We start from the raw sequence: 27,408 nt of genomic DNA, 5'->3' as shown, positions 1-27,408 counted from the left end.
CTCAGAGTAAGTCTGTAGGTGATAGACTTTCCGAACCCCTCTTCCAGCTGAAAGTTTTGAATGATAGTTGGGCTGTTTATGTGGTTCTAGATTCAAAGATGTTTTTCTTCCGAGTTTTGAGAGTCTCCTCCTTTTCTTCTTGCATCCTGTTTTTCAGTGAGAGACTTAATGGCAACATGATTCTCATACCTTTGTAGTTCATCTGTTTTGTTTTTCCCTCATTGGAAGTTTTCAAGATTTCTTCCTTACCACGACGTTTGAAATTCCATTACAGTAGATCTACACGTTAGTTTTGAAACTAACCTTTGATGTCAAAGAGATCCTTGGCATTTGGTGGACACTTTTGAACTGAATATACATAGTTTTCTTCAATTCTGAGACATTTTCTTCTTTTATTTATTTGAATATAACTTCCTCTCACATTCTTTCTGATTTCTACCATGAACTTTTCATCTAATATATATATTGAAAATTTTCATCTGACATATATGTATTTCATCTAATATATATATTTATAGATTGAAAATTTTAGATCCTCTGTATATTTTAGCTTTTCCTTTTAATAAATACTTTTTATATTTTGTCTTGTACGATGTGATAGAAAAACATTATTTGCTCAGTCCTTCAGGTCAGTTGGTACCCATTACTGTGCGTATTCTGATCATTCTTTTGAAGGGATTTTTGTTGTTTCATAATCATCTTTCGTTTTTTAGTTGATTAAAAAAGACAAATGTGAAATCCTTTTGCATCCAAGAATGTTATAATTATTCTAACACCCTGCTCTTGTTTTATATAAGCTATTTCACAGGATGAAAGTTTTAGTTGATTTAATATCTCTTTCAAGATGCTGACTTGCTGACAATGTTTGGTAATTATTGCTTGGAAGCCCATCTTTGTCTGAGATTCCCTGTAGACTGTTTGCCCTCTCTGACTGTGTACTCTTTAGCAAAAGGGGTATAAAATAGTGCGGCCTAGAAAAAGATTCTTTCCCTCCCACTTTCTAAGTTCTTCCGGCTTGGCGAATAGCCAAATTAGCAGAGACAGAATAACAGGAGAAAAATGAAAGTTTAATGCATGAACCTAGGGAATTTACACAGGCACAATAAATTCCATGAAAATTCCCACCGCAGCAAAATGACATTGGGCATACAAGACATTTGAACAAAGGGAAAAGGGGAGGGGAACGGGGTATTGAATTCCAGAAGTGAGAATGGGCGATTTGCAGGTAGTTGAGTGAGAGGGAGCACACAGGGGAAGAGAACCCTCGCCAGGTGACTCAGAAACAACCGAACAGAGCAGGCATCCAGCTAACAGGCACCTGCCTGAAGCCCTTCTGTTTATCATACCGAATTCAGATTGGGTGGAGGGTAGCATCCTAAAATCTCCTCCCTGAAGTAGGTTTCTCTGCCTGAATCTCTTGGGCAGCAAAGTGGGGGAGGATCAAAGATTCTGAGTATTAAAATTAATAACTGAATATTAAAATCAATATCGCCCAAAGCAGCTTCAAGGTGGCAGAATTTTGGTCCCTTCAGGATAATGTCAGGGTGTATGTCAACATTTATTATAACTGTCCAGTAGGCGCTATTTGGGCAGCTTGTCTTCTGCAAGTTTTGGTGCCTTTCTTTCCTCCTAGGTACTGAAAAAGAAGGGAGCAAAACTGGCTACACCTAATTAGGTCAACAGCTCCAGCGTCAGGCACTCCAGGGGAGTTGAATCCCTGACAAGAGGATTAACACCCTTGCATTGTCCCCTATTTAGGGAACCAGTTTTCTAATCTTCCCAGGGTACAACCAGTCCATTTACCTGAACCATTGGGGGTAGGAATAAACAATAAAGGGGGAAAATTCCTCTTCTGGGCGCATGAGCACTCGAAGCCAAGATGGCACAGAGGGAGGTCCTTCTACCCTGCGGCTTGCACAGTAGGAGCCTAGATGGCAACCATAAAGGGAAGCGGATTGGATTGGATAAGGGACAGAGAACCCCTGAAAATCTAGGAAATGGATTGTTTTGGGGGAGGGTCCAGCACAAGCCCACAAAGGATTGGGAAAGAGACTGGTCACTGCGAAAGCCTCAGGTGCTATAATCAAAGCTTAACAAAGGCCTCTCTCAGCACACGTGCGTTCTCTGTAGCAGCCACGTGGGCCTAGAAGCTGCGGGAGTGGGCTCCAAGCGTGAACTGGGGTGCAGCATTGCAGCACTGGCCGGAGTGCAGCAGGGAGCAGAGACTAAGCTAGCCAGATGGGGGCAGAGACTGAACTGGACTAACCTTTGGCATGGACTGAACTAATGGCACAGAATTTCTGGACCCTGGCCTTTCTACTAGGCTCCATGAAGACAAGGCTGGACTCCTGCCACAGCAGGAGAGCTGAACCACCTGATGGCGTATGAGGCACAGACTGTGGGAACCTGGGGGCAGTCTTTTTTTTGTGTGTGTGTGTGGTCCAGCTTCAGTAAATCTTACCACTACACCTCATCCTCCTATGCGTGGTCCCCCAAATGCTTTTCTCATGACACTTCAAGAACCCCATTTCCACTGGCAACACTTGGACAAGAATCACCTTTCATAGCACTGTCTCCATCATCACATGCATTATGTCTGTCTTAGGCAGAATAACGGTCCCCCTCCCCAAAGATGTCTGCATCCTAACCCCCAGAACCTGTGAAAATGTCATATTACATCACAAGGGAGAACTAAGATTGTGGATGGAATTAAGGTTGCTGACCTGAGGACCTTAAAATAGGGAGACTATCATGGATTATCTGGGTGGGCCCCATGTAACCACAAGTGTCCTTAAATGTGGGAGAGGGAGGCGGAAGAGCTACTGTCAGGGGGTGTAATGTGAAAAAGGCTGGTCAGCTGATGGTGGTTGATGCCAATTCAATGCCAATAGGATTCCCCAATTTAGGATGTGGTTAAAAAAAAAAAGGAAACTTTATCTAGTGCAAATTATCTCAGTTGTAATACAGCACAGCTATAACAACAGCATGGCTGTGGAACAGCCCAGCTGTGGTGCAGCATGGCTGTGAAAACAGCAGGGCTGTGAGGCAGCCCTGAGGTCAGGCCCCTCTCCAGCTAGACAGCTGTGCTCTGCCCCAGGCAGGTAGCTCTGGCATTTCACCTCAGCCAGGGAGACACTGTCTTTCCCTGGAAAGAAGGGTGTTCTCACAGTCAGAGGGAAACTGGCCTATATAGACATAAATCCCCACCCCAGTCCTTGATTGACCTGTCCTCATGCAAATGAAGGCTCTAAATCATCTCAGTTTGATTGGTCCAAAAGGTACTGCCCTGATTGGTCAGAATAGGGCTGCTCTGATTGGTCAGAGTAGTGTAGTTTTGATTGGGTGGGGAAAGCCTCAGTCCTATTGGTTAAAATAAAATTCCAGGAACTTCTTCATAAGGGCTGGCTCAGGCGGGCAGTTCAGTGCAGGTTTCTTCCTGAAGTGCAGTTTGTATGAGAGGTTCCTAGTGTGTAAATGACTGCTAGGCTTTGTTTTTAAAATTTGAGCCTAGTAAGCCCTGCACAGTAGGTGTCTTTTCCAGGGTTCGCATAATCAGTTGGCCATTGTTGGTTGTAGAGATGGAAGGGTGCCACAAGTCAGGGGAGTGGGCAGACTCTCAGCTGGGAAAGACAAGAACAGATTCTATCCTGGAGCCTCCAGAAAAGAACGTGACCTTGCTGACACCTTAGTTTTAGCCTAGTGAGATACATGTTGGACTCCTGGCCTTGAGAACTATGAGATAATAAATGTGTTTTTTTTTAAACAGCTAAATTTAATGCAAATTCTTGCAGCAGCAATAGAAAACAAATACAATGTTGAAATGTGATGGCTGGTGTCTGTCTCTTCCACCAAACTGCCAGCTTCTGGAGAACAAGAGCTGTTGGGAGGTCTAAGTCTTGTGCTTAGAAGGGTCCAGGTGCACATTTAGGTGGGGTGTTATTCTTGGGGAATAAAACTCAGAGTGTTTGTATGTTAAGGGCATGCTATCATAGCAATTCTCTGAGAAACACAATTTCATTCATGGTAATATGAAATTATGCAGCAGCAGGCCATACACAATACATTACTTTCTAAGGACACATTTAAAAAAAGATATTATTTATTCATTTTCAGAGAGCAGGGAAGGGAGGGAGAATGAGAAGGAGAAGGAGAGAAACATTGATGTGTGAAACATTAATTGGTTGCCTCTCGAATACCCCCAACTGGAGTCCTGGCCTACAACCCAGTGTGTGCCTTACTAGGGAATGGGACCAGTGACCTTTTGGTTCACAGGCTGGCACTCAGTCCATTGAGTTGCACCAGCTAGAGCAAGGACAAATTTTTTTAAAAAATTATTGATTGATTTATAGAGGGGGGGGAGGGAGTGAGAGAGAAACATTATTTTGTTGTTCCACTTATTTAAGCATTCATTGGTTGCTTTTTTATGTGCCCCAACCCAGGATCAAACCCACAAACTTGGCATATCAGGACAATGCTCTAAGCAACTGAGCTACCTGGGTAGGGCAACATTGCATGCCTTTTAAATAGAGATCATTTTTTTTTTTAGATTTTATTTATTTATTTATTTTTAGAGAGGGAAGGGAGGGAGAAAGAGAGAGAAACATCAATGTGCGGTTGCTGGGGGCCATGGCCTGCAACCCAGGCATGTACCTTGACTGGGAATGAACCTGCGACACTTTGGTTCTCAGCCCCCACTCAGTCCACTGAGCTATGCCAGCCAGGGCTGAGATCATTCTTTATGAAGTAAATTTGAACCTCAAAGTTTAAGGAATCCTTAGGTTTAATTTTAAAACAATGGTTACCTCTTTAATCCTTCTGGAATTTAATGTGCATGGTATGAGAGATAGAACTTAGTTTTTTTAGATGGAAAGCTATTTGTACCAAAACTTCTGAAGTACTCATTATTTATACCATTAAAATAAATGTTATTGTATATAGTAAGAAATCCCAAGTAATCATGGCTTCTTCTGTGTTTTTATCAATATTTGTCTGTCTTTGTGTCAGTATCATGCTGCTTTGGTTACTGCAGCTTACTAGGACACTTCGTTGTCTGGTAGGGCAAGGCCCCCGTTAGTGCTTCTTGTTCTTTTCTTCAACATTTCTTGGCAGTGCTCAAGTGTTTAGTCTTTCAGAGGAATTTTAGAATCAAGTTGCAAAATCTACCTTTTGGAATCGTAATGAAAATTGCCTTAAATTGACATCGTTATAATATCGAATTAAATTGAATAATCTTCTCATCAGGATCATGTTATCTTTTCATTTACTTAAGTCATTTTTAATGTCCTTCAAGTTCTCTGGTTGTTTTCTCATAGATCTGGCACTCTTCTCAAAATGTTCTAGGCATATACTTTTTTTTTCTTGTTATGGTGAAGGAGATAATTGTTTTCATTTTAGACTTCAATTTTTTGAAAAGATTTTGTCTCAGTCAAGGTTCGTATGGTAGCAATTTACAGAAATATTCCTAAACTTTGGCAGAAAAAGAAAAGGGAGGATTCTTTGGAAGATGGCCAAGGCCTTCGGTGCAGGTCAAGGGCAGAAAGAGGAGCGGGCCTCATGGACGGGGGTGGGGATGGGGGGGGTGGGGGGGTGGTGGTGGGGGGGGGGTGCTGGGCAAAAGCACGGTCTTCTGCTGCTGCTTCTCTCAGGAGCTGTTTTCCTCTCTCTGTAGTTCCACTTTCCTTGCTGCTCTTTGTCCCACGTTCACTCTTCTGGGCGGGAAGGGGGTATAGAACAAATTTGACTGCAGGGGTTACCCATATGAATGGAGAGATTCTCAGAAAAATTCTGTGGGCTGGGGAGGCACCCCTGAAACTGGTTTCAGGACATTGAAATGTCAGGAACTTGAAAAGAATAGGTCTCTTCTTGCCTAAGGGGGTTAGTGTTGGCAGTTACAGTTTGGGTCAACCCTCTCTCCTTAGTTCCAGGTGATGGAATAAACAGGGACTGACAATCATCACCAAGTATGGGATTAATAATGCAACAAAAATATACCAAGCCCCTATTTTTACCTTAGATTTGTATCCTGCTTTGCTGTTTTGCCTTCGATACTGATGTGCTTCTACTTACTCCATTTAACCACCTTTTAGGCTTTTGAGTCAGGTCACACATAGTAAGCCATAAATGCTAAATTCCATGGTTTAGGAGCATAAATTACCGTTTTAAATATTTTCTTTAAGAAAAAGCCTCTTTAAAATTTTGCATCTTGGTACAAAGATGATTATGAACGTATTGCTACTCTCAACTAGCTTATGATTTATTTTGAAAATGAATCTGAAATGGGGCACTTCATTAAAAAACAAATAAAACCGAAACAAAACCCAAACAACTCCCGCTCCCCCTGAACACCAGAAATTCTCTTAAGACTTTTATTTTATTTTTTTAACTGTAGTTAGGTAGTGTCTGACTCGGAGCCAAGTGAAAGCTGCAGTAGTATCTTGGAATGAAGAAACTTGGGCAGTCTTGGCGCAATCAGTTACTAATTGAGCGACCTTCTTCACAAGTAGCCTAGCCTGTGTGAAGCAGTTTTTAGAGGCAGGTGTTATGAGGCGAAGCACAGTAAAAACAAAGGACTCGGTACCCATGGAGAGTCACCAATCGCTAATGAGAGCCTGATAGTGTTAAAAGGAAAAAACAAAAACAAAAACCGAGTTTGGAGGGAGATTTAGGAAAAGGTGCCAAAGGAACCCCAGAAACGGCACCTCCGCCAGCCCCAGCTCTTTCACACATATCAAAGAACTCCTTGCTATGGAGAACACACTCTCCTTTAACTGGAAAACTATTGTTCGTTATGTACGAATCCTTTACTAACAGCACTTCCATTTCTCCAAACTTTGCTTCGCCGCCCTGTCTGCAAACAACCAATCAAGTTTTCCTCACTGGCTCCGAGGGGCTGAGGGTAGCCCAGCGGGGGTCCCAGGCTGTGAGGGGCCCACAGCGGGGAAGCGATGAGGGGTACAAACTCTGGGATGGGGTCTGGGGTTCCGACTGAAGGACAGCCTCCACCAAACCAGCGGGCAGCGCCCCCCACCGACGTGTTTGCACGATTTAGGGCGTGGCTTCCGGCAGAAGAGGCGTGTTTACAGATTTTCTCTTCTGTTCGCTTTCTTCCGGGGTGGGACTTCCTGTTTATTCTTGAAAAGAGCCGGCCAGCAGAGCTGATGAGCGAATCTCACAGGAGGGTGAGTCTGGCTGATTAGGCTTTATGCTCCTCAGAGGGCACCACGGAGGATTCACTTCCTCTCTCCCTTGCTTTTTTAGTCCCCGCAAGGTCTCGGTTTGCACGGACACCCTGGCCTTTTGGCACTACCACCCACCTGAGGCTCTTCCGTTTCCTCTTTCCACAGGCTCCGCCCCCAGCGCCCTGTGGCCATGACGACCGCCCCGCGGGACTCCCTGTTGTGGAAGCTCGCGGGGCTGCTGCGGGAGTCCGGTGAGTGGACTTCCGGTTTAGCTGGCGCAGGGTAGAGGTGGGGTGTTTTCTGCTTTCCAGAGGCACGCCCCCTTAAGAGTCACGCAGTTACTGCTGTTCAGGGTCACGAGGGTGTGAGTGTCATTTCATTTCTTTATTCCTCCGGTGGTTTGTTCTCGCTGATGCCATTGCCTACAGTGTCCTTTGACAGTGTAAACTTGACCTATCCTTTGAGGCCAAACTTCACTGCCGCTTCCTCCATGCGTTCTCTGATACTCTCACCGGAAAGTGATTGTAACTTGGCTATATGCCCCTCGAGACCAGGGGCTGGTCATAATCGCGGGGTAGCAAGGACCTAAAATCCAGCATAAGTTAAAAGCACGAGATTTGAAGTCAGACCCCACCTGAGCTGGAATCCTAACTCTCGCTCATACTTGGCCAAATTTTCAAAGTTGTTTTTTTTTAGCCAGTTTTTCTTACCAGCAAAATGGCATAATGATTGTACTTAAGTTTGTTGTGGAGATTAATTCTCATTCACACGAAGCATTGTAACTTCTCTCAGTGCATGGGCACGTGGAGCCACAGTAGCTGTTCAGTATGCGGTTGGCATTGGTTGTGTTAGACAAGCCTTGGTTTTGAGATCACGCAGAAGTAGCAACTTGCTACCAGCTATGTGATCTCAATCAAGATTCTCAACTTCTCTGAGCCCCAGTTTCTGTATCTGTCAGAGGTGGTTAATAGTGTTCGTTAGGAGACTCTGCTGCAGTTTAAATGAAATAAGAGTTGTCTGGGACATATTACCCAGTTAACGTCAGGTGCCTTCCATCACTGCATTCCCATCGGTGGTATCTGAAATCTCTATAGCATTTGAAAGTGGCGTGTGCTATGAATGGGCTTACCTCCTCTTCTAGACTGGGAGGCTCTTTCAGGGTGGGAGGAGTCCTTGAACCATGCCTGTGTCTATCCTCAGTGTATGGTACATAGAAAATCCTTCACGCAAGGTTAGGGGATTTGTTAATTTTTTCAGCAAAAATCTGACTTGGCTCCAGAGGTTAGGGATGATGGTATTTGTGTGGGCGGGTGGCTGAAGAGGTAGCAAGAGGGAGATCTTTGTGGTAATGGAATAGTTTGGTATCTTGATTGTGGTGTTGGTTTTGGGAATCTACGCGTATGACAGAATGGCACAGGACTATAAATATACATTGCACCAATGCCAACTTCCTGGTTTTGATATTGTACTGTATATGAAATGTAACCATTGGGGGAAACTGGGTGAAGGGTATAGAAGGACCTCTTTGAACTGTTGCTACAACATCCTGTGATTTTATCCTTGTTTTTTCAAAAACGTTACAAAATTCTCCATGCCTGCCTTGTAGTTGCACTTTTTTTTTGGTCCAGTGGTGAATACCAAAGGGCACCCTGAAGTGTGACAGTCGCATTGGAGAGAGCACTTTTAACGTAGAGAGCAATGCCTTAGTGCGATCCTGAGTGGTCATTCTATGACATGCATTTTAGTATTGTTTGAGAGTTTCTGTAGGTGCGCTTGATGCTTTTGCAACCTGAAAAAAACAAGAGATAAAACATCCAGTCAACTTTTACGTAAAATGAGGGATTACGGTGAAAAACTGAGCAGTGTCATCGTGTATTGAGGAAGCGTCTGGAACTGTCAAGCTGGGCAGAGTGGAAGGGGCTGTGTCGGAAAGTGAGGCAGCTGAGAACAAAGTTGACCCGATTTCCAGCAGTGTGAGTAGACCAGGCTCTTTTGAGCAGAAAGGAAAAGGAAATTTAGAAAAGTGGGAGGCACGTAGTAAAGCAGTCCATATGCCAGACTGAAGAGTTAGGACGCTTTTTGAAGACAGAGGAGCTGCTGAAGGCTGTAAAGTAAGGAGAAGATACAGAGGTTGACCTGCAGTGCAGGATGTGCGGTAGAGATCCGTGCGGGTGTATCCTGGGATCGCAAAGTCTCAGAGTAAAGGCAAAGAGCCCTTCCTGATGCCCTCCTTCCTGTCCGCCCCTCTCCCTGCAGGGGATGTGGTCCTGTCTGGCTGCAGCACACTGAGCCTGCTGACCGCCACGCTGCAGCAGCTGAACCACGTGTTTGAGCTGTACCTGGGGCCATGGGGCCCTGGCCAGAATGGCTTCGTGGCTCTGCCCTCCCACCCCACCGACTCCCCTGTCATCCTCCAGCTTCAGTTCCTCTTTGATGTGCTGCAGAAAACGCTCTCACTCAAGGTTCTGGGGTGGGAGTGGGGTAGGCTGTTGGGGAAGCCCGGGAGAACAGTCGGGGGGCGGGGCTGGGGCTGTAGCATGGGTGCAGGAAGTCTGCACGGCTCAGGTCCAGAAGCTGTGAGAGCTACGGGTGGCCGTGCTGAGAAAGAGATGCCGGGAAAAGGTGTGCTCCGCCTCACTGACCCGAATGTCTTTTCTTTTAGCTCATCCATGTCCCTGGTCCCGGCCTTCCAGGGCCCATCAAGATGTTTCCCTTCAAGTCCCTCCGGCAGCTGGAGGTATGGTACATTGGGGCACGTTGCTGCACAAAACCCAGCTCGAGGAGCCTTTTGAGTGTGAAAAAAAGAGGTGGCCTCTTTTGGGGGCCTCCATTGCTCTGCAGTAATGTGGCATCTGCTCTCTTTTCCATTTGACGCTTCCCGGAAGCACAGGTGGCTTCGTCATCTTCCCCCTTCTCCCCTTCCTTTGCCGCAGCTCCGAGGTGTCCCCGTCCACCGCCTTCATGGCCTCCGTGGCATCTATTCCCAGCTGGAGACCCTGGTTTGCAGCAGGAGCATCCGGACGTTAGAGGTGAGGAGGATGGGCAGTGAGGACCCAGATGCGTTGTCCTGAGGGACATGGGGGACCAAACTGGGACACTTGCCCTTCCCTGTGGCCTTCCCTGCCTCCCGGCTCCCTCTGCTGTGTCCCCACAACACCCTGTACCTGTCCATGTTTTATACCACACCTGCTGCATTGTATTAAGTAGTCTCTTTATCACCTGGCTTTGGGGATAGGGCCCTCAGCTCTCTGTAGGTCCATATTCAGACTGAGCTCAGCATATAAGGAGCGAGTGAATGGCCGGGCCATGGAGCGAGGCCTTGGTGTGGGGAGGAGGGGAGAGTGGAGCTGACCCAGCACCTCGTCTCAGGAGCTCCTCTCGGCCTGTGGTGGCGACCTCTGCTCTGCCCTGCCCTGGCTGGCTCTGCTCTCTGCCGACTTCAGCTGCAATGCACTGACTGCCTTAGACAGCTCCCTGGTGAGTGCCTCGGAGGGAATGGGGCCTGGGGAAGGACAGGCGTGGGCCCGAGGGAGGGGGGCCAGCTGGCTGTCTGGGGGTGTCCGATCCTCTGTTTCCTCCTCCCATCCCTGCACAGCGTCTCCTGTCCGCTCTGCGCTTCTTGAACCTGAGCCGCAATCAACTCCAGGACTGCAAGGGCTTCCTGATGGTGAGTGCGAGCGTCTTGCTTGGGGCTGGCGCCCCTCGGGCCTCTGATCGTTCTGCTCTGACCCCCTCTCTGGACCCGGTTTTGCTCCCGGGTGCTCTCGCCCACAGGGCGGAGCCATGTCCCCGCAGGCAGTGCTGTTTGGGGGCTCGGGCTCAGCATGAGACAAACCAGTTTTCAAACCTCAGCTGCTGACCCCTGTGTGACTTGGGACAAATTAGTTAGCCTCTTGGTTTCTTCACCAGTAGAGTGGGAATAATAGGAGCACTCACTGTCACAGTATTAAGGTGATTACGAGGAGTATCTGACGCTGCTTAGCCCAGTGCCTCGCCCAGAGAAGGGCAGCTCTTACGATGCAGGGGAAGCACCCTTCGCCCGTGTCTCCCTGTCAGAGATGAACAAAGCTGGACACTAGTTAAAGTGGGAGAACAGATTTCAATAATGGACTATTGTAGCTTATTGAGTAATAAACTGTGTGATGTTTAATCAGTGAAACTGTTAAAAAATTTATTCATATTTAGAGAGATGGGGGAGGAAGGGAGAGAGAGAAAAACATCGATTTGTTGTTCCACTGATTTATGCATTCCATTGATGGATGCTTGCATCCGCCCCAGCGGGGGATCGAACCACAACCTTGGTGTATTGGGTTGACGCTCTAATCAGCTGAACTGCTTGGCCAGGGCCAGTAGGGAAACTGTTTCATTCAGTAATGACCCATTCAGCGTGAGCTGAACCGAGCTCACGGTCATTTTGTACAGAGGTAACTGGACGTGTGGAAGTCAGAGTGAGGGAGTGGGGAGGGGACCGGCCGGGGCTCGAGCAGCTTTTCCGCCTGACCAGGCTGTCGTCAGGGTCCCCTGCCGTCAGGGAAGTGGGGATGTACAGAAAGCAGGGAGGGGACACTGGTCTGCGTGAAACCCACCTGTCTGGGTTTGCTGAGCGGCTCTTGCCGGAGTGAGGCTCCACCCTCCCAGGGGCGCCTGGGGGCAGGGGCCCTGTCTCTAGGTGTTGGCCGGAACGAACTCAGTTCTTCTGGCAGCCTTGCGTCTTTCTAGGCAGGAGCGTAAGGGGGCTGGAGTTGTCATCCTATGGGTGTGGGCTTGAGCCATCAGAAACTATGCGAGTTCAAGTCTTTTAATGCGGGGGAGTGGGGGGTAGATTCAGTCCTTTGTGCGGAGAGGCTGCAGTTCTGCAGACCGAGGATGAGGCCCAGTGGAGAGGGGGCTCCGAGGAGCCTGGCAAAGTTTGTCAAGGACAGAATCTTGGGCACCTCCCTCTTCCTCCCAGGACTTGTCTGAGCTCTGCCATCTGGACATCTCCTACAACCACCTGTGTTCCGTGCCGAGAATGGGACCCTCCGGGGCTGCTCTGGGGACCCTGATACTGCGAGGCAATGAGCTCCAGGGCCTGCATGGTGAGTGGGGGAGTGCGGGGAGGGGGAGGGCCAGAAGGAGGGGCCGGGCGGGGTGAGACTCAGGGTGGTGAGGGGCCTGGGAACCACGTGCCTCCAGAGCCTCACGCGTGTGCACAGGAGGGTCTGAGGGCCCAGGATTGCCTTCTCACGGCACCCTCCCCCGGCATGCTCTCACCCTTCCACCCTCTCCTCACTCACCTGCCTTTCCTCTTTTCTCACCTCTGCCCCAGGCTTGGAGCAGCTGAGGAAGCTGCAGCACCTAGACGTGGCGTACAACCTGTTGGAAGAACACAGGGCGCTGTCGCCGCTGTGGCTGCTGGCTGAGCTCCGCAAGGTGGGACTGGGGTGCTCCAGAGCCCTGGGAGCCAGCTCTGCCCCCCATCCCCGCCCCCATGTGGATGTGGTCAGTGCCTGTGTTCCCCCAGGGAGGCTCAAGGCCCACTCTCGTTTCCTTCTTGCCCCTCAGCTCTACCTGGAGGGAAACCCCTTGTGGTTCCACCCTGCGCACCGCGTGGCCACCGCCCAGTACTTGTCCCCCCGAGCCAGGGATGCTGCTTCTGGCGTGAGTGACTCCCCACATTCGCTCTCCTTTGCCTTTCCCTCCCAGTCCCACGCCCACTGCTGCACCTCTTGCCTTTTCTCATCCACTAGACGCAGGGCCCAGGCCCTGGCCCCCTTGCTTATTCTTGCTTATTATGTTGGTACCTCCTGCTGAGCCCGGAGGTCCTTACAGGTCTCGGAGGGCTCGCAGCCTGGCTCGGAGTCCCCGGGGTGTGTGCCCCGCCACCAACACTGCCCCCTCCTCTCTTGTCTCTGTTCAGTTCCTTCTGGATGGAAAGGTCTTGTCGCTGACTGATTTTCAGGTTGGTGTGGCGGGAGTGCCGGGACAGGGCAGCGAGGACTGGTGTGGGAGGACGGGAAGGGAGGACGCTCGCTGAGGGAAACTGGGTTCCCGGGGCTTGGCTCTGCCTGCCTGGTTGGCTGGTGGGGAGGTCCCGGCTCTCGGCGAGCTTGGGGGGGGCGGGGGTGCTCCTCTGGAGGTGCCAACCTCTCTCTCCTCCCTGTTGTCACTCGCCAGACCTCCACATCCTCAGAGGCCCTGCCTCCGTCCTGGCCACTGGGGAGTACCACGGAAACCTCAGGTGGCGCTGACTTGAGTGACAGCCTCTCCTCCGGGGGCGTTGTGGCCCCACCCCCAGTTCGGAAGTTTAAGGTAAACAGTGTCCTAGGCTGCCTTGGACCTGGGGTCGGGTCCCTGTACCCGGGCTCTGGGCTGTCGAGGGGCCAGGAATAGTAAGGCTTTGCCCTTGTTTGTGGGTGGGATGCCTTCGGCAGGTTGGACGGGAGGCCTAGCTGCGTGGAATATCATCCCTCTGCCCACACGCAGAGCCGAGTTCGGGTGAGGCGGGCCAGCATCTCGGAGCCCAGCGATACGGACCCAGAGCCCCGGACCCAGGACCCCTCCCCGGCCGGTAAGCCCTGCCCCCAGCCTCCCGTGCTCGCCCCCCAGCCCTCTAGTGAGGAGGGGCTTTAGTCACGGTGGAGCGGAGCACTGTGGAGGGCCTCCTTGTCGTTCCTCTCCCCGTCCGTCTGGAGGGAGCAGGAGAGACTGCTCCTGGGCAGCGCTCCCCAAAGGGTTTTTTTTTTTACAAGGAACCTTAGTTTTGTGGGGTGTCAAAAGGAAGGGATTCCGTGGCCAGACAGGGTTGGGAGATGCGAGGTTAAACAAGCAGCTGCCCCCCACCCCCCCGCCCCAGGACGCCACTGGACCTTAACTGGGCTGCTGCATGCTGCAAGGCTCCCAGAGCGGCGCACCACGCACAGTTGTGAGCTGCGTGAGCCCGGAGTGTGTGTGGAACACACTCTGAGGTGGGGGGGGGGCTGCTGAGGGAAGCCTTGAGCCTGTCTCTGACCCCGCCCCCACCTCTGCCCCACTGCACAGACTTCCACCTTGCCCCGAGGGGCGGGGCGTTCACAGGCCCTGCTGGGACGGTTGGGGCCGGGGGTGGGGACGCGGGCTGGCCGAGCTCTGTAACACTGCCCCCCCATCCCATACACACCTGTGTAGGACGGTTCGTGCAGCAGCACCGGGAACTTGAACTTATGAACAGCTTCCGGGAGCAGTTTGGCTGTGACTGGCTACAGTATAGGAATCACCTGGAGACCTCTGGGATCCCTGTCCTGGCTTCCTCCAAGACCCCTGCCCTCAGCACCCTGCACCCGGACACCCTGAGCCCCGAGACTGTGCCCAGCCCGCCGCCCCCAGAGAAGGAGTCCCCACAGGAAGTGACAGAGGAGGTCACCGTGGGGCTGGAGCCACGGGAGGAAGAGGAGACAGAGGAGCAGGGAGAAGAGGAGGAAGAGGAGCAGGAGCAGGAGCAGGATGAAGTAGAAGGTGAGCTCCTGGTGGCTGTGATGGTGGGGGTGTGTCGGGAGAGGGAGGAAAACCTGGGTGTGGGGGAAGGGCCAGCACATCGGAGGGCGGAGTCTTGGTACTTGTCCCCGCTCACAGGGTCGCTCTCTTGCTTTCTCCTCAGCGGAGCTCTATCGCCCCTTGTTGGTGTGTCCCCTGGAGGGGCCTCAGGGTGTGCGGGGCAAGGAGCGCTTTCTCCGGGTGACCTCAGGCCACCTGTGGGAGGTGGAACTCCAAGCAGCTCAGACCCTGGAGCGGCTGGAGCTCCAGAGTCTGGAGGCAGCCGAAGTCGAGTTTGAGGCCCCGGCCCAGAGGGAACTGCTGCCCGAGGTGAGTGTGGCTTCTGGACGAGGTGCGGGGCGCTTTTCAGCAGCCGGCTCTGACACGGGGGTTCTGACCCTGACACGGGGGGTTCTGACCCGGGATCTCAGGTGCCCAGTCCCGGGCTCTGGGTCCTCGTGGTCTCTCACTGGCGCCGAGGAGGGGGCTGGGGGAGCACTGGCGACCCCAGGCGGCTTGGGAGGCGGGCCCAGGGGTAGAGCTTCTGGGTCAGCGTGGGGGTGGTAGCAACAGCGTTTTAATGGGGTCCAGAGCTCTCGTCCCCCTCCGTGCTCTCAGTATAACCCCAATCCCTCTGCTGTTTTTTCCTGATCCCCTTTCCCCGTGCAGGGCTCAGAACCGCCACCCTCGGCCCCTGTCCTCGTTCTGCGCTTCTCCTACATTTGTCCGAACCGGCACCTGCGTCGCTACGTGGTGCTGGAGCCCGATGCCCACGCCACTGTCCAGGTGATGGGTGGGGTTCCGGCGGCTGCCGGGAGAGCGGAAGGCGGGGGTAGGGGGCCGGGGTCCCCCTGTTCACAGCCGCCTCCGGCCCGCCCTGTTTTAGGAGCTGCTTGCTGTGTTGACCCCAGCGGCCACCAAGGCTCAGCACCAGTGTGGGGAAGTGAGGGACCAGCTAGGGGGCAGGCTCCAGTGTCTGCGCTGTGGCCACGATTTCGAGCCAGGGGAGACCAGGTCGGGCCTGGACGGCGTGGAAGGCGGGAGGCCTCTGTTCCAGAGTACAGGTACAAGCCCTGCCCTTGACCTCCTGGCCCATGGACCTCCTGCCCGTTCAGGGGAAATGGCTTTGAGGGTGGGAGTGTGGAGGGGGACCCACGGGGAAGAAAGGGGTGGGGGCCCGCTTTCTGCCTGGAGGAGAAGTGAAACCGTCTGCCTGCTACGCGTATAAAAAAAAAGTAAAAGCAGAAAGTAGATCCTTTTCCCCCCTCTAAAAGTCCAGAAACACAATCTCTGTAACTGTTTAAACACACTCATTATTTTTTCATAACTCGCAGGCCATCCCCCCTTTTCGGGCTCATGTTCCAGAAACCACGTAAAACCTGATGCGCCCTCAGCGCCCACCGTCGGGGTGCAGCAGGGCCGCCCACGTGCTGCGGCTGTTGGGCCGGACGCTCGGGGCGGGGGGCGGGGGGGCGGCTCCGACTGTCCTTCCGCCTGACCTCGGAGCCTCTGGGTGTTGAGTCGTGCCTGGTGGCGTCTCTCCACGTCCTGTTCTTTAAGACCAAAAAAGTTTCCCTTGCAGACCAGTCCTAAAGATGGATATTGGTAACTCCTGGGTTGAAATGCATGATCTTTATAACTTGCCTCTTTTCGGCAGCAGCTAGAGCAGGGGTTTACACTTTGTTCAGAAAGTGGACCCCTGTCCAGCACGCTCCCCGAGCCCGCCCAGGAGGTGGCGGGCCCCAGGGGCCCGGCAGGGCCGTGCGTGTAGCAGAAAGAGCCCCAGCTCCTCCCAGACTCTGTCCATGCTCCATGGTGGGGGTGGGGGGGTTGTTCGTGTGGCCCCCGGGGCCCCTTCCGTGGAGGCGTCGGTAATGAACCTGCCTGTGTGAGTCTTAGTCACCTCGCCCAAATGGAGAGGAGAATGAACTTGCCCCGGCGTGCGGGTAGGAGGTCTGCATGGGGCAGAGAGGCAACAAGCACGGGGCTGGGCTCCAAACCGAGGACTTCGGCCAGTGCTCGCTGGGGCCCTTCGCTTTCCCCGTTGGCCAGTGGGAGGGGGAGAGTCCCGATGCTCTGGTCAGAGGCTGTGGCGCGAGCCCGGCCGTTGGAGCTGCTCAAGGAATGTTTCTCCTCTCGTGGCTGGGCCCCGTCCTGGCTCCTTTGCCCGATTACGTTCACTCGTCCCGACAACCCTGTAAGATTGGACTGGCGTCATCCCTCTGACAGACGAGGCACCAGGCACCGGGAGCTCAGATGACTTGTCCTCATTGCTGAGATGATAGCCTTCAAGTGCTGGAGCCTGGAATCAGACCCCTGTCTGGCACCTTGCCTTCCCGCTCTGTCAAGCTGGGGCTTTAGACATTGCTGGTAGAGCCTCGAAGTGCGTGATCAGACCCAGGCGGTGCAAAGGGAACTGCACAGGGCCTGGTGGAGCCTGGCTCTTTCTGAGAAGGCCCGGAGGGAGGCGGTGGGGTGTATTTTGAGGCGCTGTGGGCCCCGGGTCCAGGAGCGATCAGTCAGCAGCTGGGCCTGTGGAGGGAGGCGGGTGGCCGGGGAAAGGTGGGGAGTGTGTGCGGCTGGAGGTGTGGGCCGAGGCGGGTCTGAGAGTGGGCGGGGAGCCCGTGAGCAGGGCTGGGGGTTGTGGTGCTGTGTGTGGGGGGTCACAGGGATGCGCCCCTCCCTCTCTCCAGAGCCTCCCGCTGTGTGTCCCAACTGTGGCAGTGACCATGTGGTGCTCCTGGCTCTGTCCGTGGGGTCCCCCAGCGGGGAGCGGAGGCCGGAAGAGCAGCTGCCAGCTTCCTCGCAGTCTCCCAGCACCGTCCGTGACCCTCCCGGCGACGGGGACCACGGCGCCAGGGCCGACAGCACCCCATCTCAGGCACTGGCCTCCCACGACCGCCACGGGTGGAGCCTCAGTCCCCGTGAGTGTGGGCCAGATGAGGCGGGGCTGGTGTCTGGGGGCGGGAAGGGGCGCCGATGGGGGCAGGGGGCGTGGGACTGGGCGGCCAGGGCAGGCTGATGGCCCACCGCCTGTCCCCAGCCCCTGAGCGCCGTGGCCTCCGCTCCGTGGACCACCGCCTCCGGCTCTTCCTGGATGTCGAGGTGTTCGCCGACGCCCAGGAGGAGTTCCAGTGCTGCATCAAGGTCCGTGCCCCTAACTGACGGGGCGCCTGCCTGTGTCCACCACGGCCGATTGTGTCAGAGCTGGTGCTCCCAACCGCCGGGCCTGGCCTCGCCTCGCCTCCAGTGTCAGCTCCAGCAGCTGTTACTCGCTGGGTGCCCTGACGTGTGAGCCTCCGTCGTTGGTCCTCCGTGAGGGGAGTCCCACTTCCCCTCCGAGTGCGGCAGCGTCAGTGAGAGCTCGTGCCTGCAAACTGCGGGGCGCAGCCCTGGCCTCAGTGGCACCTCCTGTCGTTACTGTAAACGCAGGGTGTTGAGTGCCTGGCACGTGCTGGACACTAAGCAGCTGGACCAAGCCAGTCCTGCTCTCTGTCTTACACTCTGGTGTGAGAGGTGGACAACGATCCTGTGATGTGGAAGGGCTGCAGTCAGGCTAGGGCCCTGGAGGGGCATCTGACCCAGCCCGAGTGGGCCAGGGAGGCCACCCCCCCCTTCCTGGGGAGGCGACGGCCCAGCCAGACCCTGCAGGATGAGGTACAGAGCGGGAGGGAAAGGGTGTTCCCGGGGAGTGAAGCCGCGTATGTGTGTGTGTGTGTGTGTGTGGAGGCATCAGAGGGTGGCTAGTGGGGAGACCGGCCGTGAGGGGGGCAGCCAGAATGTTGGGGGGAGTGTCCCGAGAGGAGTCAGAGCGGGCAGGCAGGGGCCGGTTCAGGGGACACCTCGTGTGTCTGCCAAGGGGTCTGGGCTGGATCCCAAGGGCCACAGGAGCCACCGAAGGGCTGGAAGCAGGGGAGTGGCGACCAGTTTTGTGTTTTAGAACAGTCCGGCTGGCGGAGTGCGGGGGGTGCACTGGGGGGACGAGGTGGCGGGCAGGGAGGCCTGCAAAGAACTGCTGCGGTCAGAGTGCGGGCAGGGGGCGTGGGGTGGAGAGCAGGCGGGTGGGGACTGTGGCAGGTGGGGAGCTGGGGTGGATGCATGGGGGGCGGGGGGGGGGCGTAGGCAGAAGGTGCTGTCGCAGTAACTCGGCCCTCAGTCTGGCCGCCGCCTCCCTAGTCCTCCGTGTTCCTCATCCACTTCCTCTTCCCCTCAGGTGCCAGTGGTGTTGGCAGGCCACCCTGGGGAGTGTCTTGGTCTTGTGGTTGTGTCCGACCACAGGCTTTACGTGTTGGAGGTGACAGGGGAGATCTGGTGAGTGAGCGGGACCATGGCCCGGGAAGTTTCACTCGACTCTTCTTCTTCTCTCCCACCACTCTGGCCCTCCTCTCTCCACAGCGGGCCTCCGGCAGGCTGGCTGCAGCCGGCCCTGGCCATTCCCCTGCAGGATCTGAGTCGCCTACAGCTGGGCCTGGCGGGACAGAGCCTGCGGCTGGAGTGGGCCGCTGGGGCGGGCCGCTGTGTCCTGCTGCCCCGAGATGCCAGGCGCTCCCGAGCCTTCCTAGAGGAGCTCACTGGTGAGAGAGGAAAGGGGGAGACAGGGAGGGCAGGTCTCGGGGGGATGTGGCCATGGATTCCAGGTCTGGTGCCCACAACTGAAGCAGACAGGTAATGAAACTCAGTCCTCAGAAAAGTTCCTGAAGTCTAGAAGAAACTTGGAGAACAGGCAGGTGCTGAGAGGCAGGGAGGTTGGGGTAGACGAGGTGGAGTCTCAAGGGCCCCCCATCTCTGGTTGGCTCTGTCCAGATGTCCTGCAGGCTCTGCCCCCAGCCTGGCGGGGCGGCATCAGTGCCACGGAGGAGGAGGTGACCCCGGAGCACCGGCTGTGGTGAGTCGGTGGGAGGGTGAGGCCAGGGCTGCAGCCCAGGTCCTCGGTCCACAAGCCCCCGGTCCCCGTCCTCAGGCCCACGGGCTTGGTCCTTCCTCCCCGCTCTGCCCCGTCCTGGTGCTGCCCACGCCTGGCTGACCACTCCCTCCTGGGGCTGCTGTCTTTCCCCCAGGCCTCTGCTGGAAGGAGCCTCTTCCCTGGAGCCTCCCCGGTTCTTCTACCTGCAGGTGTTCCTGGTTGAAGGTGAGGCCTCTGTGCCCTGTCTGTCCTCGGTTCTCAGTTCTGGGGATCTGCACTTCCTGTCGCTCATGGGCACACCCGCACGACTGCCTCAGTGTTCCTGGTCTCTCTGGGTAGGGCCGGGAGGCCCCTTGCTTTCGGGCCTGGGCTTTCTGGGAGGGGAGCAGGGCAGCTGGGTCTGCTCTGCCTCGGCCTTTTGGAGAAGGCGAGAGTGGACCCTCCTTTCTGAGTCGGTGAGGTGGCGGGGCAGGCTTCCTTTGTCTCAGAGGTCTCGGGGGCTAGAGGTCCCTGGAGCTGGGGGCCCCAGCCCTGGAGGCCCGGCCACTTTGTGGCCATCTCAGCGAGGTCCGCTTCCCTCCTCCCGAGCGGCTGGGGCTCTGCCTTGGGGCCCGGGCTTCTCCGCGGCCTCCACCCTGCGGCTCACCCTGCCTCTTTTCCTCCAGGCCCCGCCGCGTGTCCCGTGTCCGTGTTGCTGACTCTGTCCACCTTGTACCTGTTAGAGGAGGACCTTTTGGGGTCCCGGGCAGAGCCCCCTCTTGCAGCGGCATCTGCTGAAGGCTCTGAGAAGGCTCCGCTCTCGGGGGGGCCAGGCCCTTCCTTCCGTGTCAGGGAGCAGCAGCCACTCAGCAGCCTGAGCTCGGTGGTGCTCTACCGCACGGCGCCGGAGGACCTGCGGCTGGTGTTCTACGATGAGGTGTGTGCGTGTACACGTGTGCACATGAGCGTGAGAGAGGCAGGCAGAGACGGGGGCAGAGGTGGCTCGTAGATGGGAAATGGGTCTAGAAGGCTAGGAACGCTGGGCGTGTGCCATGGACAGTCGCAGCAGAGGGGACAGAGAAGTCAGGTGCAAGGACCTGGGAGGCTCACTGGTTTGGGCAGGAGCAAGCGGGGGGCAGTGGAAACACCCTGAACTTGAAGCCCAGTCTTGCTTTAGCTGGGTGACCTTGAGTGAAGCTCCCTGCTGTTGCTGCTCCCGCTTTGGGTTCGCATTTGCTGGCCCCTCCGCCAGCCCTTGGCTCTGTCCAGCCGCACGTGAGGAGGCGCTGTCATTAGTCCTGCTGCAGGCAAGGAAGCGGAGGTTTGCTCCCTTAACCAACCTGCCCGGGTCGCAGGTGGTAGAGCCAGGAGCTGAACCCCAAGCAGTTCCTTGGCGTTGACTCCAGAACGAACAGGAAAGACTAGAGACACAAGACAGTAACTGTGAAAGCCCTTCGGGGGCCTTCCGTAGGTGTCAGTGCGGTTCTGTTTAAAAAGTCGGGATCTTCTGTGGGGACTGACAGGCTGGCGGAAGGGAAGAGGCTGCACGCAAGGAGGGGCAGCGGGTCTCCCTCCACCCCCCGAGACCTCCCCTCCCCGTCTCCCAGGGGGCCCTCCGGGAGCTCACCTGGCCACTCTCGGTCTGCCAGGTGTCCCGGCTTGAGAGTTTCTGGGCCGTGCGTGCTGTGTGCTCCGAGCAGCTGACGGCCCTGCTGGCCTGGATCCAGGAGCCCTGGGAGCAGCTGTTTTCCATTGGACTCCGGACCGTGACCCAGGAGGCTCTAGACCTTGACCGGTGAAGCCTCCCTGTGCAGCCTCCCTGCTGACGCCGCCCCGGCCTCGGGGGTCGTGGCCGCAGACCTTCTGTCTCCAGACCCTGGCTGTGGACTCTCCAGCCTTCGGGTGCTGGCCAGTGAGGCCCCAAGTGACCCACGGCCCAAGGGAAGGGCGAGAGGCGGTCAGGCCTCTGGGTGATCTGGCCCGAGGGGACAGGCTCAGTGGTCAGCGGGAATGTTTCCCTGCACTTTTTCTCAGGTATCAATAAAGCTGTTTCTATTCCACATGTCACGGGTGTATTTAAACTTGTCACTCGTGGGGCCTGTGGTCCTTCTGGCTCTTCTAACAGGAGCTGCCCTGCCCCGTGAGGAGCCCAAGCAGCCTTGTGTGTACCGTGAGACCCTGTCTCCCGGCCTCCTTCGCCCCCACTGACGGGATCCAGGAGGACTCCTGACCCGTGGGCACCAGACCTCAGCCAGCAGCGCCCGCCACATGGCGCAGCACAGACGGAACTCACCGCCTCGAGAATAGCAGGGCCCATTAGATTCTCACCCTTGACTGTGAATTGGGAACTAACGAGGACCTGAGGCCGTTGGTGGGGGGCTGACTATGAGGGGTGACTGGGCAGAGAGGCGGAGTTGAGGCTGGCATTGGGTGGTTTCTGTTCCTGCCTTCTCAGCACAGCCTTGCTCGGGGTGGGGGGGGCTGCTGGTGTTGCCCCCACTCCTTCACCTCCGTCTCCCTGGCCAGGGTGACAGGTGCAGGGAGGCTCATGCAGCCAGCACCCAGACCTGGCCTTGTGCTGGAGCAGTTAGGAAGGAAGGCAGTTTCCCCCACGAGGGTCGCTGAGAGGGTGGGCCTGCAGCGGCTGGCCCGGAACCGGAACCTGCGGAGAGAAGAAGGCAGAGCTCGGAGGCCGAGGGAGCAGAGACAGGTCCGGGGGGTGTCTCTGCAGTCCCTGGTCCCATCGTGCCCGCAGACAGTTACCTCTGGACTTCTAGGTGATGTGAGCCAAGGGAGACCCCTCCTTCTTTCTCTTGTGGTTTAGGCTAATTTGAGCCACCTGTGAGCCCCTGCCAGCTTCTCAATACACGGACCCTATTCTGACTTGAGCCAGTCTCAGCAGGGATCCGAGTCTTGTGGTCCAGAGTGACCACAGTGCAGTAGGGGCACCCGCGTATGTGTGTAGGCTGGCCCTGCCCTGGGAGGGGGCTTGGGGGGGAGTGCTGAGGAGTCAGGTCAAGCTGCCCTTGAGCCCCAAACCGAGCATGACTGAGTGTGTGTGTGTGCGGTCTGGAGTACTGACAGATGGTTCTCATTCATGGAGCATTTACTTCCCAGGTGCTGAGCTTAGTTCCTGACAACGGGGTCCTGGGAGGTGGGTGGCGTCTTGTTACCGGTGAGGACCCTGAAGCTAGGAGGAGTTAAGTGACTTGCTCAAGATCACACCGGTGAATGGAGGCGAACTGCCGAGTCCAGGCTTGAGTGACTCCCAAGTCTGGGCTGTCTGCACGCCAGCAGGCGACACCGCCCCCACCCTTTCTGCAGCGGACAGGCCTGCGTGCCCAGCTCCACTCCGAGAGGGACCGCTGCCCGCCCTGCCCTGGGCAGGGTGTCCCCTGAGTAGTCCTTGACTTGTCCTGGGTAGGCAGACCCAGACGGACCGGGCTTGAAGTTTCTCTTTCCCCCAGGGTACGGCGAGATGTGAGTTGAAGTATCAATTCCTGGGTGAGTCTCTCCTCGCCACGCTGACTGGAGATGGAAAGATCGAAGGTGCCAGATCTCCAGGTTGTAAGTGAAAGAGCTGAGCCGTGAGAAGAGCCTGGAGAGGGGGCGTGACTAGAAAGGAGCTCCGGAGTGGGGGGAGCCAGGGTTTTCGGAGAAGAGCATTGGAAGTGGTGGAGGAGCTGCCCCTTTCGCGCTGGGCGGCTCTGAGGGTGAGGGGCCCTGGGCCTCGCTCCCCGCTTGGCGTTAGGGAGGATGGTGACCTGTTAGATGCTCCTCAGGCCACCAAGGCGGATGGAGGTGGCAGTTTGGGAGGGCCTGGCGGGGGGGCGCTGGCGACAGCTGCCCAGATTTCTTTTGCCCGGAGAAGGGAGGTGTCTCAGGGAATCCCGTGGGTCCCGGATGTCTGCTGAGAGCGTGCTGGAGGGTGTGTGCCCGGGTCCCTGCAGGAGGACCAGTAGGCCCCACCCCCAAATGGGGATGCGACCCGGTTGGTTGTGAACTGACTGAGTTTGCAGCAGCGGCCTGAGTTCACCTGAATATCTTTCATGTTAGTATGAAAAGGGGGCTCGTTAGAGGGATGAAGTTGAGTCACAGAGTAGAGTTTATGTTTTTGCGTGTCTGCTTTTGGGGGCCTGCTGCATTTCTGGAGTTCAGGGTTGAGAAGGTGGGGACCTAGGGGGCAAGTGGGGTGGCTCCTTTGTAGTGGTCTTGCCGCTACTTTTTTTTAAAATATTGGGGTTCATGCTGCAATTTTTAAAAAAGATTTTATTTATTTATTTTTAGAGAGGGAAAGGAGGGAGAAAGAGAGAGAAACATCAGTGTGCAGTTGCTGGGGGCCGTGGCCTGCAACCCAGGCATGTGCCCTGACTGGGAATCGAACCTGTGACACTTTGGTTCACAGCCCGAGCTCAATCCATTGAGCTACACCAGCCAGGGCTTTGCCGCCACTTTTTATTTCCCCCTCAGCGGGCCCTCAGCTGAAGGTTCCCAGGGGGAGGCACGTGTTCTGTTAGCTCGGTCAGACCTCACTGCAAACTTTGTTTTGGGGAAGTCCAAGTTGGGGCCTCCCAGCGTGGGAGCGGGGAGGAGAGGGGGGTTGCAGTAGGCCAGAGAAGACCTAAACCCCCCTGGGGCCCGGTTCCACCCTTGACCCAGCCCGCCCTCCTCAAACCCTGGAGCCCTGGAGGATGGAGTCCTGTGGGAAGGAGGCGGCGTCCTGCGGGCCAGTCGCTCAGACTCGGGCCTGGCTCACGAAGGACTGGAAGTCCCTGGGTTCCCAGGGAAACGGCTGCTGGGCCCCAGGTGGGAGACGGCTGCCAGGGTGGTTGGGCCCACTCTGGCCAGTTCTGCCTCTTCTGACCCGCGGTGTGGGCCAGCATTGTCCCTGTTAAAATTAAATTAAATTAAATTTTAATTTTAAATTCCTGCAAATTAAAACTGCCTGTAACGTGGGCATTCCATAGTCTTTTGTAGGTGCCCCGAATGGGTGAATTTCTTTGTACTGTCTCTGGACAGAGACCAGTAGGACATGGGTCATGCCGCAGGACCCATTAAAGTGTGTGTCGGAACAGGAGGGGCTCCCCAGTGGCTCATAGACCACCTCTCCGACAGCAGCTGCCTTCCCTGGGCCACGACGGCCAGGAGGGCGGCTGGGGGCCAGATGGAAAGCTCCCTTCAAAGATGGAGAGGAACACCTGCAAATAACGGCGATGGTCACAGCCGAACAGCTAGGGCTCAGGGAGCCCTTACTACGCATCTCGCATTGTTTAAAGCAGCTGATCTTCCCCAGCGTTTCTCACTCTCCTTTGATCACGAGATGCAGAGCCTGTGTTCTCAAGAAAACGGCCGTCCGTGGATGGATGTGACCCAGACCAGGAAGGCAGTGCAGAGGCCCCCGACACAGGGTTTCTGCTGTCCTGTGGAGCCCACTGGTCCTCCCTCCCTCCCTCCCTCCCCCTCCCCTGCAGGGCCCTGGTCTGGTCTGGCGGGAGCGTGGGGAGGAAGTGGTGTGACCCCCAGACCAGCCAGGTGGGAGGTGCCGGCTGGGGTGCAGGTCCCTCCGAGACTGACCTGCAGACTGGCACCCAGAAAAGGCACTGCACAGGTTCAGAAAAGAAGTTCACCTACTTCTGTGTTGCTCAGGGCTGGCCTGGATTTTTAATTGAAGCAAATTAAGACTTCCCAAAAATACTAGTCCACTTTCCTGGTAGCATGCACAGCCCCCTTCCCCGTCCGAGGTTTTGCACCTCTGCGGACGAGAGCCCGCTCTCTCGGGTCCTGAGGAAGGCCTCGCCCCACCTCGGGCCGCGGCGGCCTTTCGTGAAGGCAGGGCCCCTTTACAAGCACTTTCCCAGAAGCCCCTTCAGGTCAGGGTCCAGATGGGGCCGCATGATCTCCCGCCATTTTCGGGCTATTTGCAAAGCAGTGTGAGGCTGGGGCAGTTGAAAGAGAAGCTGCTGCTTTCATTTCTTTGTGCTGAAGGTCTCCGAGACTGTTTTTGTTCTAACCATTCAACGGTGTCCTCTGCATCCTTTGTCCTACGGGTGCTGTTTTGTTGGTGACCCAGAAGACAGAGGTGCTGGTGGTGTGCGCGACCTTGAACCCTGCACCTCTCTAGGACAAGTGCCAGGATGCACTTTCTCAGACCCTGCCGCGCTCTGAGCAGACGGGACAGCTCCGCCCCCGACACGTGTGAACAGGTGCCGGTCAGCAGGACTTGCCTCACACACCCTGGGCTGTCCCTCGAGACCGATTTGTCCGTCCGGGCCGGCTTTCCCCTCCAACAGGTGCTCATTGGTTGCCTGCCTCTGGCCTTGGGCTTGCTGGCAGTGGCTGTGGAGGAAAACGATTTGCTCCCCAAAACTGTGCGTAACAACGCGACGCTGTATTTTCCGTGGAAAAAAGGTGGGAGGGGATAAAATACATACTCACGCTTGCTTCTGTTTGTGTAAATTCTAGAGCGATGGACAGAAAGGGGGGGTGGGGGTGACAATGAAAACAAGGCAGGCGGGAATAGGGTGATTTGGAGTTGTTTTTAGATTTTATCTAAAAGGTGTTAAAACTCACTGTATTATGATTCAAAATTATATTTAAAAATATTTGTCAGAGCCCCTAGGGGGTCAGTAGTAGTTAATATCAACTTGAGTGGCATTGACACTGATTCCTAAGATTTGGGGGGCAGGGCGCAAGCAGGTCAGCCTGAAGGACCCATCTCTGTGTCTCAGTGGGAGAGGGTTCATCTTTGCTGATGAGTCATTCATTTCACGTGGAGTGAGAGTGAGGTCCTGCCTCCTCCTTCGTCCAGATGCTGCAGTAGCTTCAGAGAACGCCCTGCCCAGACTGTTTGCTGCAGCTTGAAATTCAGCATGGCTCTATGTGTGTGACGCTCTGCTGGCTCCAGGTGCGTGCGGTGTTTGCATCTTCCCCCTGGAATCCAGTGGGGCGTGATGGCCATTCAGGAGAACCACAGTGAATTTAGATGCAGAAGATTCAGGATTATGCCTTCGTTTTACAGCTCACTGTTTGACCACGAGTGAGTAACCTCGTGGTGCCTGCATCCACCATGAGGGCCCGAGGCTGGCTAATCAATAACCTGCCCAGTTCACAGAATGGTTGAGGGCAGTGACGTACGTGGAAATGCTGTGTGGACCTTGAAGCATTAAATAAATGCTGGCTTAAAAACATGCCTGTTGCCTTGGCTGGTGGGGGTCAGTGGGTTGAGCACCAGCCTGCGAACTGAAAGGTCACCGGTTTGATTCTCAGTCGAGAGACATGCTTGGGTTGTGGGCCAGGTCCCCAGCTGGGGGCGTGCGTGAGCCAGCTGATTGATGTTTCTCTCCTTCCCTTCCCCGCTTTCTAAAAATAAATAAAATCTTAAAAAGCCTTGCCTGCTAGTTCCTACAACCTGCTCTGTTGCCTAGAAGTGCCCTTTGCCCCCTGAAGAGGGAAAAGCTGCATCTTGCCGCCCGCGTGTCGACGAGCCGCGGTTTCTCCACTGCGCCTCACACACTGCCGGGAACGCGAGCAGGCCGTGGCGTGCTTTTCCTTGGCTCATCCTGTCATTTGATCATCTTGGACCGAGCGACTTCTCTGTCCTCCACAGAAACATTCTTCAGTTTATTAGTTACTATAATTACTTGTGCACTTGCCTTCCATTCCACAGATGCTCGTTGAGCTCTTAAAGTGTGCCAGGCTCAGTGTGAGAGGAATGGGGTGGGGGGTGGTGTGCAAGGACAAATCAGACAGACGTGCTCCTGCTTTCATGGAGCTTACGGTCCCTTTGAGGGAGAGGAGCGAGTCACCTTGGGGCTGGGCCGTGAAGGGCGCGGAAGATTACAGTGGGCAGATCTCATG

General features: G+C 55.2%; 1 protein-coding gene across 1 annotated transcript; it reads left to right on the top strand.

The window, feature by feature from the left end:
- Positions 1-7,098: 7,098 nt before the first annotated feature.
- Positions 7,099-21,613, top strand: LOC123829385 (serine/threonine kinase 11 interacting protein). The gene is made up of 25 exons (XM_045855049.1): positions 7,099-7,178; positions 7,344-7,429; positions 9,435-9,640; positions 9,841-9,915; positions 10,112-10,207; positions 10,548-10,655; positions 10,774-10,845; positions 12,130-12,256; positions 12,487-12,590; positions 12,723-12,818; positions 13,078-13,119; positions 13,335-13,469; positions 13,644-13,728; positions 14,325-14,651; positions 14,794-14,999; positions 15,339-15,455; positions 15,556-15,733; positions 17,363-17,593; positions 17,713-17,816; positions 18,883-18,980; positions 19,065-19,243; positions 19,473-19,554; positions 19,727-19,797; positions 20,238-20,488; positions 21,201-21,613. The coding sequence occupies exons 2-25, from the start codon at positions 7,369-7,371 to the stop codon at positions 21,348-21,350; spliced, it is 3,201 nt and encodes a 1,066-aa protein (XP_045711005.1). The 5' UTR covers positions 7,099-7,178; positions 7,344-7,368; the 3' UTR covers positions 21,351-21,613.
- The last annotated feature ends 5,795 nt before the right edge of the window (positions 21,614-27,408 follow it).

The sequence above is a fragment of the Phyllostomus hastatus genome, unplaced genomic scaffold (assembly GCF_019186645.2).
Source record: "Phyllostomus hastatus isolate PE091 unplaced genomic scaffold, TTU_PhHast_1.1 phas_contig_137, whole genome shotgun sequence".
Taxonomy (NCBI): Eukaryota; Metazoa; Chordata; class Mammalia; order Chiroptera; family Phyllostomidae; genus Phyllostomus; species Phyllostomus hastatus.
Note: the sequence above shows the minus strand (reverse complement) of the source record. Positions and strands in the feature narration are given on the sequence as shown.

Coding starts and splice junctions, on each gene's coding strand:
- LOC123829385 (XM_045855049.1), top strand. CDS start 7,369: ATGACGACCGCCCCGCGGGACTCCCTGTTGTGGAAGCTCGCGGGGCTG. Junction 12,819..13,077: donor CCAGGGATGCTGCTTCTGGC/GTGAGTGACTCC, acceptor GTCTCTGTTCAG/TTCCTTCTGGATGGAAAGGT. Junction 17,817..18,882: donor AGTTCCAGTGCTGCATCAAG/GTCCGTGCCCCT, acceptor TCTTCCCCTCAG/GTGCCAGTGGTGTTGGCAGG.